At 36.4% G+C, this 18,491-nt stretch overlaps 1 protein-coding gene across 2 annotated transcripts in view; it reads right to left on the bottom strand.

The window, feature by feature from the left end:
* Nucleotides 1-18,491, bottom strand: part of ZNF385D (zinc finger protein 385D) — a 280,753-nt gene that overhangs the window by 114,972 nt on the left and 147,290 nt on the right. For both annotated transcript variants that reach the window (XM_008153545.3, XM_028129888.2), the window contains exon 3: nt 4,537-4,647. In XM_008153545.3, coding sequence (XP_008151767.1) covers nt 4,537-4,647 — 111 coding nt within the window. The remainder of the gene's footprint in view (nt 1-4,536; nt 4,648-18,491) is intronic.

Below are 18,491 nucleotides of genomic sequence, written 5' to 3'. Positions count from 1 at the left end.
GGGCAAATTAGAACCTTTGAGCCTTTAATTGGCAGCTTTTTGCATAACTCCATGTGTGTTTCATATAAATCTTGAGAATAGTTTTTTTTTTTCTTTCAAAGAACAGCCTACACCAGGAGAAGGCACTCTGATTCAAAGTACATACAAAATAATGGAGAATTTTAAAAAGATACCTGCAAGGCCAAAAATGGAAAATGAACTATACAGGAAACAGGTACAGCATAACACCAAACTACAAAGTTCATAATATAAAGGGTTAAATAAATAAATAAAAGCTTAGAGGAAAAGGAAATTGAATTTTCATGATGCAGAGATGAAAAGAACGACAAACTATTATTTTCACCGGGAGGGGAAAAAGCTTTGAAATGTAAAAAGGTTCATAAGGCAAAAATACTTTCTACATGATAGAGGATTCAACCAAGCACACAAGGGAATTGCAATGTTGCTTTTCCAAAAAGATTCCAGATTTAAGAATGGAAACGGGAAGATAAATTCCAGATTTACCAGAAAAGAGCAAAGAGGTGGTTATATTGGGATTATAATGCCTTTTCTTGATATTAAAATGATCCAATATGATATATATTGATATATATATATATGTATATATACACAGACACACATATATATATATATATATTTGTATGATATATATATGTATTTTCCCTTTACTTAGAGATTATTTTCTTATATGTGAATGAACAGATAATCAATTCAATTGATCTTGGTGTTCAGTTTTAAATATTATATAAAATTAATAGTTATGGATATGACTGGTCAATAAGTAAATAAAACTAATAGTTCCAGGACATTTGTTCCCTTTATTGAAATAATAATGCTACAGAGATATTTGTAAAGTCTTTGAAGGGGTTTCTACTCCTGTATTTCAATTTTGCGGTAATTATGTTTTGCTTATAAATCACAGTTAAAATGTTGCTATGTCATTTATAAACTCAATTATATTGGGTCTTCCAATTTTTTAAAAACTTCAGTTTTAAAAATTAGCACTGCATAGTGAATTTACATTCAAGTACAAGATAAGGAAAAATGTGAGGGCAGTGAATTCATATTCCTTCAGTTTATATAGACTCACAAAATTGGACTGAATGATTATCTGATGAATAACCTAAATCAGACATCTCAATGACTATCTGTGCAAGGCAGAACAATGGTATTTATTAATGACATTAATCCCTGGAAATGATGAATATGTTATATTACATGGCAAAGGGGGTTAAGTTAGCAGATGACATTTGGTTGCTAATCAGTTGAGTTTAAAATAGAAAAATGACCCTAGATTAAACAGATGGGCCCACTGTGATGACAATGGTCCCTAATCATGGCACAGGGAAGCAGAAGAGTAATAGAGAAAAGACTCGGTCCGTCATGCTGGCTTTGAAGATTGAAGGGAGTCATGAGCCAAGGAAACAGGGCAGCCTCCAGAAACTAGAAAAGAAAGGCAAGGAACTGATTTCTTCTCTACGGTCTCCAGAAGGAATATATCCCTGCCTACACCTTGATGTTAGCTCAGTGAGACCCATTTCTGACTTCTCACCTCCAGACCTATACAATAATACATCTGTGTGGGACTTTTTTAAACTACTAGGTTTGTGGTAACTTGTTTACATAAGCAATAGAAGATTAATACAGTAATCATGTAGTGAATGGTCATGCCTGCACTTGCTTAATTATGATCCAGATTGAGGAGAGCAATTGTCCCTAATAAATACATATTGATTCCTCTATCACCTTGAAACTTCATTAGCAAGATAAATTGCTACTCTTTCTTACAAAGGAAATAAATAAAATATTAGAAAAGAAGTATGTTAATGTTCTTTGTATTGCATTATGTTAATAATCATATATGAAAAATATATATATACTGTCTAAAGCAGTGGTCGGCAAACTCATAAGTCAATAGAGCCAAATATCAACAGTACAACGATTGAAATTTCTTTTGAGAACCAAATTTTTTAAACTTACACTTCTTCTAATGCCACTTCTTCAAAATAGACTCGCCCAGGCTGAGGTATTTTGTGGAAGAGCCACACTCAAAGGGCCAAAGAGCCGCATGTGGCTCGCGAGCCGCGGTTTGCCGACCACTGGTCTAAAGCATACCTGACAACATTTCTAAAGTCCTTAAATATGACTTTGATTAATATCTACTGAATAAGAAACAATAAAAAAGAAAGAAAAGAAATAACTGTTTTAAAGTGGTGAGTGATCCACCAATGGGGATCATCAACCAAAGGAGCTAGCCCGGATGTGGCACATGGTCTTCCTAATACAGAGGAAAATATTGACAGTGAAAGTGTTGGCAGGGGGGTATTTTTAAGTAGCCCTCAACAGATGAGTAAAATATCAGCATGATTTAAGAAGAAAGGGAACCAATAAGAAGCTGCTTAAAATCATCATTACAAAACTATATGATTGTTCACTGAGTGTTTACAAATGATCAAAACTGCCTGGCCGGCATGGCTCAATGGTTGAGCAACAACCTATGAAACAGGAGTTCACAATTGGATTCCAGGTCAGGGCACATGCCCAGGTTGCGGGCTCGATCCCCAGTGTGGGGCATGCAGGAGGCAGCTGATGAATGATCCTCTTTCATCATTGATGTTTCTATCTCTCTCTCCCTCACCCTTCCTCTCTGAAATCAATTTTAAAAAATCAATATTTATTTAAAAACTGATCAAAATTGCAAATACAGTTGACCCTTGAACAACACGAAGGTTAGGGGAGCCAATTCCCTGCAGAGTTGAAATTTGTGTATAACTTTGACTTCCCTAAAACTACTAATAGCCTACTGATGACCAGAAGCCTTACTGATAACATATACAGTCGATTGATACATATTTTACATGTTGTATGTATTACATACTGTATCCTTATAATAAAGTAAGCTAGAGAAAGATGTAAATAAGAAAATCATGACATATGTACTACTATTTGTAATACTTTAAACAATAAAAAAATAAAATCATAAGTCAGAGAAAAATGTATATACAGTAATGTACATATTTATTTTAAAAATCCGTGTAAAGTGGATCCACATTGTTCAAACCTGTGTTATTCAAGGTCAACGGCATTGAGTTCAGAACTCTTATTTATATGTCAGACTCCTCCTTTTCCTTTTTTTACAATAGATGGAAGAAATTACTATGTAATATTGATCCCTTGAAAATACTATTAACAAATTAAACTATAGTAAATTTCTCAAAATTCAAACCAAAGTGCTCAGTATTAAAAAACAAACAACAAAACAAAACAAAAACCATCCCTCCAAGTCAAATGCAGTATGTTTAGTGTATTTTTTTGTAGCAGCAAATACCTTTCAGATGCTGCCCAAGTAACCTACCTTTTCTTTTTTTAAGCCAACAGATGGAATGTTATAAAATTACCTGATGATTGTACTGCACTAGTATGTATGAGTTCATAAGATAGTAGTGATCTTTATACAAAATGAAATGTTTTCAAAGAAGAAAAAAGCCACTATAGTTATGCCCCATCTTATTTCCTATGCCTGATTATTTCCTATCCTCACCAGAGAGTACCCAAGGGACCTGGTAGCCCAGGAGATTAAATACTAGATGGCCAAACATTCTTCCATTCTTCAGAACCCAGATCTGTTGTCCATGTCCACAATGCATATCAACTGCGGGGCAAGATGCTGACACCTTGGAGGGGCCATTTTGATAGGATGAGGTTCTCTATTTGCTTAGAGTATCCACAAAGTGGTCAAATCCTATTCCTTCCAAACCAACTTCCTGCTCTTTTCTATATTTCTCAGAACCAACTCCACACCAAAGCAGGTTGTGAGGAGCAATATTTCTCACATTGGCCACGAGCTGAAATTAACTTCATGGTGATGAACCAAGAGTCTTCCCTGATCCTTAGAAACGGTGTGAATAACTCTGTGAATAATTTGCAAAGCACTGGTCAGTCTACAATTGTCTAACATCTCCCATGTCCTCCACTTCAGTTTTATTTATTAGGGGCTTTGAGGGCTTTAGAACCCCTGTTAAGATGATAATACTTCTAGGACAGTCAATTGAGGGCTCTAGCACAAAAATAATTAAGGACACAAGACTGATCTGGAACTGGGTACCACCAAGGCAGGCAAATAGAATTTACAAAGCCAAAATCTTGACCTTGAAATATAATTTGGTACCTATCTTATTTCAGAGGTGTAATTTATTGAAAACCTCTTCAGAGGTGTAATTTATTGAAAACCTCACTAGTTCTGTATTTGACTATTCCCCAAAAGGAAAGCTGATAACCTACACTTAGCATTCTCAAGAGACTAAATTAATATCATTAAACAGGAAGTATATAAGATTATATATGTGAGTTTTTTCCCAAGTAAACAACCAAACATAATATAATAAACTCCAAAATTAAAGCATATAGGGAGTTAAAATGTTATCTCTGAATTTTGGCATGCTCTATTATTGGAGAAAAATGTTTAAGAAATCTCTTCTGCAAGATCAGAACAGCATAATACATTTTTTTTTACTGCACACTAAATGATAAACTTACATCAGAATTAAATCTCAACTGGCAAATGTTGCATGATATGATTTGCTTTCTTCGATGAGGAAGAGGAACCCCGAATGTATGATTTATTACAGCTTTCTGAATCGGGTCCATCTGTAATGAGAAAAAAAATACAACAAATAGAAATAAAGCTTGTCAGTTCCATTGGAATGTTGCCTACTTCATTAAAGAGCCAATCTGTACAGCTTCAATCTACTGCTCACATTATAAAAAGCATTTTTTTTAAAGAAATGGCATTTCTACTTTGTCGAAAAATAGAAAACAATAAACTCAAAGCTCACTATGATAAGGGAATAATAAATGTATCCATTAGCGTATGCATACTAACTGTTTTTCTCATTTAGGATCAACAATTGTCTCAGTTTGATAATCCGAAAATATAATTAAAGGTTTATCAAAACTCAAGTTATTACAAATGCCACCAATCTTACACAGAAGTGTGTCTGCACCCTTGGCCTAAATGGACTTCAAAATAGACTTGGTCAGAGGATCAGCTCTGAAAATAAATGATGCACCATTATCTAACATTAACCTTATGTTTTGTTTTGTATCTTTTCTACCTTAAGAACATAGTATACAATTCCTGCTTTCTAAGAATTCAAATGTATAGAGCTATCAATGCATTCAATAACAATTTATTGATTCCCTAATAGATACTGATATCCTATGGATTTATTATTTGAGGTTCAAAGAGTTTGGCCACATACCAGTTATCTCTCTCCACCCCATTTCCCAGGACAGGACAAGTGATACCAAATACATAATATCAATAATCCAGCTTTAATAAAACATAATGTCTCCTCATCAAGCTCTGTCCTACAGTCCACATTAGTGGTTCTCAACTGTTCTCAACTGTTAGAGTCAGGTAAAATTTCTGATCTGCTTTTTAATATATGTACAACTTCTTTGCTAATCTGTGTTTATTAAGGTTGTTATGAGGTTTAAAAGTGATAATTCATGAAATTAATTTAGCACAGTCAGTGCTGGGCACATGTAGAAGTCCATAAATGTTGGCTATTACAGATTCTCCATTGCAGCACATGTGAGATAAGGTTAACATGAGCCTCACACTCCTTTAGTCATTGTTGGCATACCATCCATATTTCATGTGGCAAAAAAAAAAAATTTCAAAATGATTAAAATGTCACATATGTAGCCATGACTTCTGGTGAATGCTTGTAAACTTTGGAACTCTTTTAAAAATGGCATTTAAAAAAAATAAATATGCTTATTTATTTTTAGAGGGGGAAGGGATAGAGAAATATTGATCTGTTGCCCCCAGTACCCACCCCAGATGTGGACCAAACCCACAATCTAGGTATGTGCCTTGACTGGGAATTGAACTCGTGACCTCAAACCGACAGTGTACAGGATAACACTCCAGCCAACTGAACCAGACCGGCCAGGGATGGAACTCTTAACTCTCATCAGATACAAAGTTCTTATGAGAGTGATCCCAAAGGGTTGAAATATTTTAGACATGACTTGACAGACACACATCAAAATTAAGAATGGGCCTGTGTCCAGCCAGGGCTGGGTCCCCGTGGGTGAGACCCACCACCGCACTGGGGGCCTGGACCCCACCTCCAGGACCAAGAGCCAAGTGCTGGTGGGCGGGCTGGCACCTGGCTTGAGCCATGGGCGGCACTCTTGTATATACAGCTGGCGCTGGGGGCAGGTCCCCCTTTGCAGAGCCTGGGTCTGAGGACACCTGGCTGTGCCCGAGGCTGAGGAAGGGCGAGAGTAGCCGGGCTCTAACAATGTCTGATATCCATAGAGTGATCATTAAAGCTGACCCTCCGCTAAAAAAAAAAAAAAAAGAATGGGCCTGTGAAATAATGCTCTAATAGTCACCTGTGATACACTGCAGTTTGTTAACTACCCTAAACAAGTAATTGACAAATCCCACCTTCTCTTGTGTATTTCAAATCATCAGAACCAGTTGACTCATCAGCTCTCCTCACTGGTAGGTAGGAGGAAGTTCCTGTCTATATTTACAACTCCTATTAGGTTATCTAGGTACTCTTACTGTACTTTTCTAAATAGCAGCAATAGAAATAATAGCACTCAGCATTTCTTAAGTGCCTTCTATATACTAAGTCTTAGGCAAGGTAGTTTATATATTAAATAGTTACAATGATAAAAACAAAACAAAACAAAAAGACATGGGTGTAACCGTATTTATCTTCCACAGTCACTTTAAATGTTTTTATCTGATGTGAATCCTTGCCCAGATTCTGGATGAAACTCAGCTATGTGATTTTTCTGGTCACTTCCAGTATGAACAAATTCTAGCATCTTCCCCCACCTCTTAACTAGTGACTTCAAACATATTTTCTTTTTAACCAGTTTTATTTAGATATAATTTACATACAATAAAATTCACCAATGCTAACTTGTAGAATTGGCTGAGATTTTACCAATACGTACAGTAATACTAATTATCACATAGGGAATTTCATTACCTGGAAAGGTTCCCTTCTGCTCCTCTGTGGTCAATCCCTTTCTCTCACCCAAGTCTTTGAAACCACTGTCTTGCTTTCTGTCACTATGTTTTTGCCTTTTCTCAAAGTTCATATAAAGGGAATTGTACAATATGTGGTCTTTTGTGTCTGGCATCTTTCATTAAGAATAATGCTTTCAAGAATCAACCATGTTGCTGTATGTATCAGTAGCTTATTCCTTGTTATTGCTGAGTGCTATTTCTTTATATGAAAATACCACAATGTGCTTATCCATTTGTCAGCTGATGAACATTTTTTTTAATATTTTTTTATTGAGGTATTATATGTGTACATATCTTACCATTACCCCCCACACCCCACACCCACACATGCCCTCCCCCCCCCCAGAGTTTTGCGTCCATTGTTTATGCTTATATGCATGCATACAATTGTTTCCGGTGAATTCCACAATCTTTTCAAGTCTCAATATATATCTAAAGCTCATTCCTAAATTCAGTTCATCAATTTAATACAAACATTAAAATTAATTCAAAGTTATAGTCTCTTTTCCGCAAATTGAACCTATTATCAAATAGTAGTTTGAAAGCCAATAGGAAATGGTACAGGATTTCTTCCTCCCAACCCCCCCATTCACACACACACACACACACACACACACAACTAAGCTTCCAAACCTCTGTCAACCCATATCACCCCTATTTGTTCAGACCCCACATTGATAGTGGGCAGAGCCTGAGAAAGACAACAGCCACACAGATGTGTGACTCTAGGCTGTTTCAATAGTCTTCATTCTACTTTTCAAGATCCCTCTATATTACCTTAAACATGCCATCACAATGCTTCCATGACAACAAATATGGAGACCACTGGGGGCTAATTTCCCTTTTTAGCCAACAGGTCAAGAAAATAAAATGCAGAAAGAGGTCACTGACTTAGAGGTAGTTACCTCGTCATGTTCTGTACATAAATGAGGCCCATTTCTACCAGGGAATAAGGTGAATTATGCCTATAACCCACTTGGGAATGCTGAAGTCCACTTATAATAATACTATGAAATAAAAATGAACTACACATTTACATTAAATATGCTCTCTGAAATGGAATACAGAGTTTTTATCAGATATTGGCGAGCAGCATATTATTTTGATCTTTCAGTAGCACTGCGGAAGCAGTGACTACATTCATTCCAAGTTTGTGTGGGAGGCATTTTGGAACTAGACACCATGCAAATGTGGCATATTCTCCAGGTTTAATTCTTTTGTTTGAATTGAATGATGATCTGATCACTGTGACTATAAAAGCAAATTTCACAATGCAAAGTCCTGTATTCTTCTTCGGAGACAATTTCATTTCCCAGTGTACTGGAAAAAAAGGCTTCTAACTAAGTTATATTTTAAAGATGAATTCACAAACTAGAGTTACACCAACACAAGTATTTATCTTTTATCATTTTAGGAATCTCATACAACAAAATGTTAAGTTTAATGTTTTCATTAATTAACATAAATCATATCATATTCACCTCTCTATAAATATATGTAAAACCATTTACAACTAAAATTTTTGAAGGGGCAAAAATATAAATAATACGCAGTTCTGTTGTTAAATAGTTAATTAAATGAATCTATATGGTATGTAACTAAAAATAATGTCTACTATCAACTCAGGGACACACACACAGCCACTTTGATCATTTTGTTTAAACATACCATTATTTATCATTATGATAAAATATTTTGTTCAAAAACAAAGTCATATATGTTGGTCCCCCCATGAACAAAATAGGAGTCATCTGTCAAAATAATCATACCTTACTATGTGTATGCACATTATCATTAGTTTTTCTACAAAACCACTCTCTAGATATGCCAATACTAAGTGTAGACAAGAATGAAGGGAGAGTGTCAAAATAAGTTGTAGGAAACCTAGGTATAACAACCTGGACATTCACAGTGCACAAAAAAATATTAAGTTCTCTGAGATGCCCCACAATAAAAAATGTTTTAAATAAATAATTCCTAAAGTAATATAACTAGAGCGCTCATTGTTTTCTTTGTTTGTTTTTAAATTTAGCATCACTGGTTCTATGCATGCAGTTTAGAATATAGATAATCTGAAAAATGAAATCATTATAAAAATAAGAATAAAATGTACAGCATTTTATTACTTTTTCAGTAGAAAAGTAAAGGCACTAAACTAAAAATGTAATACATAGAAATCAGATCCATAAAAGCTTTGATACATTTCACCTGTTCCATGCTGCACTGAATTAAAAACTGACAGAAATATACATGGTATTTTAATCCATATTTAACTAATTTCTAAAGTGGGAGATTTTGAAAGCTAAGTTCTCTAAATACAATACCTAATCTCCCAAAGCAAGCAAACAAACAAAAGCAAAGAATGATTCTGTACCTATTAATATGTTTACCCAAACCCCAGACAAAAAATCAATTTCAAACTCAGCCTATGGCCTTATTTAAAGCCAAATGAATATGTTATTCTAGATTTCAGGCTTAAGGATCTTTGCATTTTTATCTAGGCCCTGCTTTCCCCTCCTCTCCCTCCTGGGCATTCTGCTAAATTGATTTGTAAATAAGTGTGCAAGGCACAGCCTCAGGTAAAGCAGCCACAACTCAAGGTTCCCTTCTCTAAGATGTCTGCTTTATTATCAGAGAGGACCTGGCTTAACCCTGAGTTCACATTTCCCGCTCTAAAAGAACTCCTCTCTTTAGGTTCCTGTTATTATTGTGGCTTTCAGTTTTAAATTCCAATAATAAAAACTTAAATGGCAAGAAGTTGAGAAATCCAGAAATATAAAGGTTATCTCTTCCAGCTGGCATTTCTATGTAACAGTGGCAAGTAACAACTCTAAAGGTTATACTTGAGGGCACTTAAAGTTTTTTGGTGTTTTTTTTTTTGTTGTTTGTTTGTGTGTGTTTTTTTTAATGCTTATAAGCATCATTTCTATCTTAGAAACTTACTGAGGAACTCTCATTGCCCCTTGCTTAAAATCATACAACTAGTAAGTGCTGTGATATTTGTGACCTGTTAGTATTAAGTGGCACTCAGTAGAGAGACCCTGGTAGATTTAGTACTTCAACTATTAATTAGGAAAATTTGTGTTTATATGATTTACATGCACACATTAGAAAACACTAATGAAACATCCTATATAATAAAAGGCTAATATGCAAATCGACCGAATTGTGGAAGGACCTGTAGCTAATGAGGAGCACTGATTACCAGGGGGGCAGATGCTCAATGCAGGAGCTGCCCCCTGGTGGTCAGTGTTCTCCCACAGGTGGAGGGCTGCTCAGCCAAAAACTGGGCTCAGGGCTGGTGAGTGCAGTGGTGGTAGCGGGAGCCTCTCCAGCCTCCGCTGTAGCACTAAGGATGTCCGACTGACAGCTTAGGCCCACTCCTAATAATCTCATTCCTGCAGCAAATTTATCCATTTGAAAAATTTTGAATTTTTGTCATTTTTAATTTTTTATATGGATTTATAACTTACATACAAAAAAGCATACACATTTTAAGTGTATCCTTAGTTGCATTTTAACATGTGCATAGTCTCATGTTATCACCATCCCAAAAAAGATATAGGTTATGTTCTGTAATCTAGATATTCCCTGGTCCTGCTCTTGCCCAGTCAATACCCTCCAGGGATCACTACCATTGTAAGAATATCAAAAAAGATTATTTTTTTCTGCTTTTGTACATCATAAAATGTAATTTGCACAGTATGCATTCTTGGGTGTATGTCTCCTTTCATTCAGCATTGTGTTTGTGAGTATTTTTGTCCATTGTCAGTGCTCTATAGTATTCTATTGCATGATCATACCAGGACTATTTGCCAACTCTGCAGTTGATGGAGATCTGGGTTTTCCGTTTGAATCGATTATGAGTAAAATTACTATAACTATTTGTGAGTATGGGTTTTGTTGGACATAGCAGTCATTTCTCTGAGGTGTATAACTAAATGAAATGTCTAGGTAGGGTATGCTTTAATAGATATTATCACAGAGTTTTGCAAAATGGTTGTTATAATGCTGCAATGAAATTCTGGCATTAACCACCTGGAGTTAGTGCAGTCTCCACAGGTCACGTCCACAGTCTCCAACAAGACTGTCCTCACTTTAGAATCTAGCCACAAGTTCAGAGTCTCCAGGTCACCTGTACTTCAGACAAACTGCCAATTTGAGGGTTTTCATGACTCCTAAAGGTTCAGTAACTTGCTAGAATGACTAACAGAACCCAAGCACAATTACAGTTTTATTATAAAGGCTACAAATCAGAACCAGACAAATGAAGAGACCAATAGGATGAGGTCTGGAAAAATCCAGAATGTGAAGCTTCCATATCCTTTCCCCACAGGATCAAGACATCTTACCAGGATGTATTACAGTCCCGACATCTTCCCAACCAAGAAGTTCACCTAAGCCTTGATGTCCAGAGTTTCTATTAGGGGTTTTATGACATAGGCATGATTGATTGATTAATTGGCCACATGACTGACCTCAATCTTCAGCCCCTTTCCCATCCCTGGAGGTCATAAGGACATTTTCTACTCTAAGCCCTACCCTCTAATCACTAGTGACTGGCCCCCATCCTGAGGCATTCGTTATCATAAACTCAGGCATGATCCAAGGCATGATCATGATCCATGATCCAACAAAGACACTCTTATCTCTCAGGAAACTCCAAGATTTCAGAGGTTACCTCCCAGAAACTGAGAATGAAGAGTGTCAAATTCTTTATTATACAACAGTTGTGTATACTTATACTTCTGAATGCATAATTTTACATAGCTCTAAGCATAAAACAGAATATTTTCCTTTTCTTCCATTTAACAGTGTATTGGAAGTATATTTTATTTAACTTCAGGTTTATATTTACCAATTAAATGGTAGCATACTGCTTCACAAAATGATTGTACCACCATTTACTGAGCCATTTCTCTGTCACTACATACTGAGCTTGTCACAATGTTAAATTGCACTGCACACATCATCTTTTTGGGTGTAACTTTTTTCTAAGAACCATAGCATCTTACAGCTGGGAAAAAAATCCCAGTGATCATATTTTTCCTCTCATTCTATTGACAAGGCCACGAAAGCCCAAAGAGATGAATTATTTTACTAAAAAAAATGGGCAAGAAACCAACTCACCACTTCCTAGTTCTAGGTTCTTGCCACTATAACATATGACACTAAGACTGACCCTTCTCTTTTCCCCTAAATAAGAGTAGCAAATGGTTAAGATCTACTCTAAAATCTGTCTTCTTTTATTTGCTAGCTGTTTTATTTTCATGTTTCTATGCCTCTCTAAAGTGGAGTGATAATCACTGTTGGGTTGTGGTGAATAGTGAAATATATACAATGTACAAAAATCCCAGCACTGTGTCTGACATAGAGAGCACTAAAAACTGCAAGTGTGCCTGCTGTTATTATTTCATAACAATAATAGTAAACATCACCATTCCTTTTCAGAGGCAGAAAACAATAACTAATTTCAGGTGAGTGCTTAGATGTGTGAGGCAGGCCTGGGTCCCATTGTTTTTTTCTACCCAGCAATTAGCATAATGGCTCACACATATCAAAGACTTAACAGATGTTTGTTGAGCAGCTAAATAAATCAAAGCCCCAAATCAAAACCTAATAGTGTCTGAGTGGTATTAGCAATAGCCGTGGGAAAATCTGGTCTACAAGGCATCTTTAGGCCTAGGAGGTGAAGAGAGCTTATTAGAACCAAAGGCAAGTAGGAAATGACTCCAGGATCCAATATGGGACAAAGAATATAGAGACTGGGAGTAAAATCTATAACTGCAAGCCTCTAAGCAGTATTTTCATATTATCTATGGTCTTCTAAGCAAATGGTTGATGGACTCTCCTTACCCTTTATATGCCAACATCAGAACATTTTCCACCAGGTATCTTCTTTTTCCCCCCCTTTATTGATTAAAGTATTCAATATGGGTCCTTATACCCTCTTTGCCCCCACCACCCCCAGCCCCCCAACTCATGCCCTCACCCCCCTGGTGTCTGTGTCCGTTGGTTATGCTTATAAGCATACATACAAGTCCTTTGGTTGATCTCTCCCCTTTACCCCCACCCTCAAAGGCTAACAGACACACTGTTCCCCTGGTCAGTTAAAGAGAAGTCTATCTTGTTCATAAAGCCAGTGCTTGAGCTTAAATATGCAAAGGCATTTGAATGCTCACCAAGTAGTCAGGACGTGTCCACATGTAAGAGACATTTCATTGCTGGTAGCTTTCTGCCATGGCTATTTCCCCTAATGTTCTATGAGGTGGATAATCAAGTGAAACACAGAAAGTTCAAAGTGAAGGATGGATAAGCTTGAGGGAATCTTAAGACAGCATTTTCTTAGAATGATTTATGCATTCAAGGGAAGTGCATGTAACCAAGGTATTGAGGCCCTGTCGGAGATTGCCCACAGATACCTACACTCCAAGTTTCTGTGTGAATAGATAGAATTGTTACCAACACAATTTCTCAGTCATGGAAATTTAATCCTTATGCCCCCTTTGCCCCCCTGCCCTAAACACACACACTGTTAGAAATCATCTATTTGTGATTATTTTCAGTGGGTAGGGACTCTGTTTCACCTTGGCTCATATCCCTAGTGGTTCTCATTCCTTCCCCTGATCCAGTGAGCACTAAATACACTGTATATTTAAATTTTATTGAAATTTCTCACTTTATAAGTGAGAAAATCTATACCCCCAGGTGAATATAAAGTTCAGAATAAAAGGATAGGAGGTGAGTTCATTCTATTGATGAGCTTCCTTTTTCTGCAACAATAGCCAAAAATATAATACTGTAATATGTTTCCTTAAAAAGAATGAATGTTCCCTGATCATACTAATATATATCATCATGTGGAGAAGACGCCAATATTTAATTTGGATGGACACTTAAGACACCTTTTTATTAGCATTACTGGGACTCAACTTGACTCAAATGTTTTGATCAGAACTTTGTTTCTGGGGACTTAAACAGCAAAATCTCTTTCAAAGACAATGAATGCGTGTGGTACCTGCCTGTGTAAGAAGACAGGTTTCTCAATTCTCTTCAGGCCCTTCTCTGAATAAGGTGTACGCTAATTAAACCCAACAACTCCAGAACTGGGATTCCATTTACATGGAGAGCATGGCATTGACTGAGGAGAAGGATAAATTCCAAAAATCCATGCCATTAGCAGCTGTAACAGAAGTCCACAAACACCTCTGGTTCCTGAGCAGATCACTGAAATGTGGGACAGGTGCTAAAACCCACTGCACTCTGTGATGAAAAGAACAGTAAGGACAAAATATTTGTGTGTATAAATCATTGACGGTAAATGAAGGATTTTCTCTTATTCTAAAATCACTCACTGTCCTTTCTACTTTTCTGTTGTTAAACTCCTTTCCTTTTTAAAATCATGTTGCTATTAGATGGGTTAATAGATTGAAACAATTAAAATGTGAAAGGGCTATGTTAATTGGCCATTTAACATTTCCCTTTTAATATTTTAAGCCTGTATTAGTTTCCTAGGGCTGCTGTAAAGAAGTATTTCAAAGTTGGTGGGTTAGAACAACAGAAATTCATTACCTCACTGTTTGGGAGGTGAGAAGTTGGAAATCAAGTTGTTGGCAACCCAATGCTCTGACAACTCTAAGGAGAATGATCCTTGCCCATCCCTGGCTTCTGCTGTTTTACCAGCAAATTGTTGGCAATCCTTGGCTTATAGATAACACACCACCCCAATCTTCCATCTCTATGTTGCATTCCTCCTAGGTGTGCTGGTCTCCGTGTCCAGATTTCTGATTTTTGTAAGGACACCACTCATATTGGATTATGGACCACTCTCCTGAATTCATTTTAACTAGACAACCTCTGTAAAGAGCCTATTTCCAAATAAGGTCTCATTCTACTGTATTAGAGGTTAGGACTACAACAAACCATTTTTTTGGGGGGGACACAATTCAAGCCATAATAAATGGAATGGACAATATAAAAACCTAGAAACCACTGGGAAATATCACTTAGGAAGCAATTCTAGGATTTCTTGCTTAGAAAAAAAATACAAATTAAAATAAGTTTACTTGTTTTAATGGCTAAAACTAAAGGGAAAGTCTGAACAGCCCACATAGCACTGAGACTATTCTTTCCCCACCTTTTCCTTAACATGTTCAATTTTAGCCTCAAAGAGTTTTGTGATCCCCAAGGGTCTAGGAAGAAGAAACAAGTTCAAGGAATTGAAATGTACATGGAGATGAGGACAATGGAATTGAAAGGAGTGTAGATCATTACTAGTGAGCCTGCAAATAATTTAGATGAGGTACAGTACTTTTGAAATGTCACAAAGTCACAGTTATAAAGTTTATAGAAAAGTTAAACAATGGCACATTGGAATGAGCTATGTGAGTGATTATTCTAATTTACTTATTTGGTTAAATTAGAAAAGACGTAAATCTACATATTTTGCATTGTATTTTCTTTCACTCCTTTGCTTGTTTCTTTGTTTGAACCACAATTAAGGGCTTTGAGAAAGTATAATGATAGGTGAAATGGCTCTTTTTATACAACTTCCGTCTCTGTAGGTAACCCATCTGGTCTCTTCTAGAGTGAAAATTCCAAGATAATGCATGTATACAGAATTAAGCACATAAGGATATCTTTGCTTTTTATGTTTTATTTAAAAATGCAAATAGGCATATATGTACACACACATGCATACATACACATGCATACATATATCATTTATGTACCAATTTATATAGCAGATTTATCCACCAACTCCCTACATAAAATCTCCCACTGCTTGGAATTTGGCATAATTCAATTTCTGTGTTTGCACTAGACTTAATAATTTCTTAAAATATTCTACTTCTCCTGGCATTGAAGTATTCATTCACTAATTTACACATGCACTTGCCCCCACCCCCTATAGCCAGTGATGTGGAATTCAAGCCACAAGGGGTATTTTGTGTTGGCAAACACTGCCTTCCATGAACTTGGCCAGCCCACATCTCTGTATTCATTTCCATTCCTCCTTACCTCTGATGCTTTCCTCTTATAATACAGATCTGCTGGCAATCCCTTGCATAATTCAGCGAGGTTTATTGTCTCCTTATCTTTTGTAAGACTCTTTTATTTTTTCAATATTTATTACTTACATATTAGATGTATAATTCCTATCTATCCTTCGAAATGCTATTTTTCCCCCAAGAGAATCCCTTCTAGTCTTCCAATAGTTAAGGCTGAATAGCCTTCCTCCCAGTCCCCACAACAAGTTTTGTTTGTCTTTGTAAAACAAGTGTATGAGCACAGAAAATGATCAAGAACATTTTGTTGTTGAAGAAAGCAATTAGATATGCAAAAGCAGCCTCTCCCGCCAACTGTCAATCATTGTAAGGAGAAAAATATGGCTGGCCCAAGACAAAATTCTTGGCTGATGACACTTTGTTCAATTTCATAGAAAAATTGCATTGTCATCAAATTGCATTGTCATCTGAAGCTGATTGTGTTTTGGAACCTTGATGTAAATATGCAAAATGAACTGCATGTTTTAAAGTACAAAATAATAATCTGTCTCTTAAAATGCTTGCCACAGAGTTAAGGCCATTATTCTCAACCCTGGCTATACAGTGGGAATCACCCAGGGAGCTTGTGAAAGGTACAGGGCAGAGCCCCAACAAAAGGCAAATCCATTCAATGGTTAAAAGGCTCCATGGGAAACAGAGACAGAGTCACAGATAGCATGCTGACAGCTGTTGGGGAGGGGAAGGGGCTGGACTGGGGATGGAAGGATTGAGCAAAAGAGAAAAAGAAGGAAAGAATTTATACAGGCAGACAATAGTGTGGTAACTGCAAGGGGTGTGTGTGGGAGAGGTAGAGGAAGGTATAGGGAGATAAATGGTAATGGATAGAAACTTGTATTGGTGAACACACAATGCAGTGTACAGATGATGTGTTGTAGAACTATGCACCCGAAACCTGTGAAATTTTGTTAACCAGTGTCACCTCACTAAATTCAATAAAAAGATAGATAGATAGATAAATGGCTCAATGGGAAAAGCTAAGAAGTACTGATTAAAACCTTGGTATTGGAATCAACTCCCTGTTATTAAAATGTTTTCATCAGATGTTCCCAGGAAACCAAATGTCTTCTTTTCCACCAATAAATACTTTCTTGACAAAGAATCCTATAAAGGATGTGATATTATCCTCGTTTTACAGAAATGGAAACTGAGAAATACCAGTAGTAATTTGCCATGGCAACCTATTTCTTACCAGGCAGCCCCAAGATTGAGATCCAGGTTTATGAAAATCCAGTGTTCTTCCTATATATCACACTGACCTTCCAATATGGGTAGCGGCTCAATAAACTTCTGAACTCAACATAAAATCTGGATTTGAATTTGGGAATGTTTGGAGATGGTAAACCATAGGCAGGAACATGTATACATTTTTTTTAAAAGAGTGAACTATGAAGAAAAGTAAACCAGAACAACTTGAAATAAACAAGGACTATTATAAAGTGTTTCCAACAACTGACTTATTTTTATTACAGCAGAGGCTGTTTTTAATCCCTAAAGTGCTGCTAAATCACTGTTTCACTTCTGCCTATATTTTTTTTCCTACTGTTCATGTTTTTCACTTCGTGGCCTTTTTAAAGATCTTAAAGAAACTAATGTAAAGTTGAACTGCAGTTAGAAGCTTGGATCTGATATAATGAAGGACAAGTGGTCAGCAAGATGTTTTCAACTGTGGAGATCAAGAAAGGATGAAGGACTCCAAGAAATCCTAAAGTTCAAAGCCCCTGAACCCACAGAGAGGTAACCCAAAACCTAAGAACCTCTTAGCCATGGCACAATTACATTTCAGTTGTATTTTAAACACTTAAAAACATTTTTATTAAAAAATTTAATTACAGCTTGGATGTAGTGGCTCTGTGGTTGAGTGTCAACCAGGAGGTCACCATTCCATTCCTAGTCAGGGCACATGCCTGGGTTGAGGCTCAGTCCCCAGTGAGGGTCCTGCAGGAGGCAGCCAATCAATGATTCTCTCTCATCATTGATGTTTCTATCTCTCTCTCCCTCTCCCTTCCTCTCTGAAATCATTAAAATATATTTTACAAAATTTAATTACAGTTTACATTCAATATTATTTTTATTAGTTTCAGGTGTACAACATAGTGTTTAGTCAAACATATACTTTACAAAGTGTTCTTCTGATATTTCCAGGACTCAATGGGCACTATACATAGCTATTAATTTTATCAAAATTTTGGTCTGCTAATGTGGTAGAATTCCATTTCTTTTTCTATGACTTCATGGCTACAAAGTTTGGCCAATTAAAAGAAAATTGTTCATAGCTTTGAGCAAAGAAGCTTCTACTTTCTTATCCATCCATTGCTTGAAATTCTGTCCTCGTTTGACATATAGAGTATATCATGATTTTCTGA

Source organism: Eptesicus fuscus, chromosome 18 (genome assembly GCF_027574615.1).
Source record: "Eptesicus fuscus isolate TK198812 chromosome 18, DD_ASM_mEF_20220401, whole genome shotgun sequence".
NCBI lineage: Eukaryota > Metazoa > Chordata > Mammalia > Chiroptera > Vespertilionidae > Eptesicus > Eptesicus fuscus.
The sequence above is the reverse complement of the archived record's forward strand: the minus strand, read 5'-3'. Positions and strand labels throughout refer to the sequence as shown.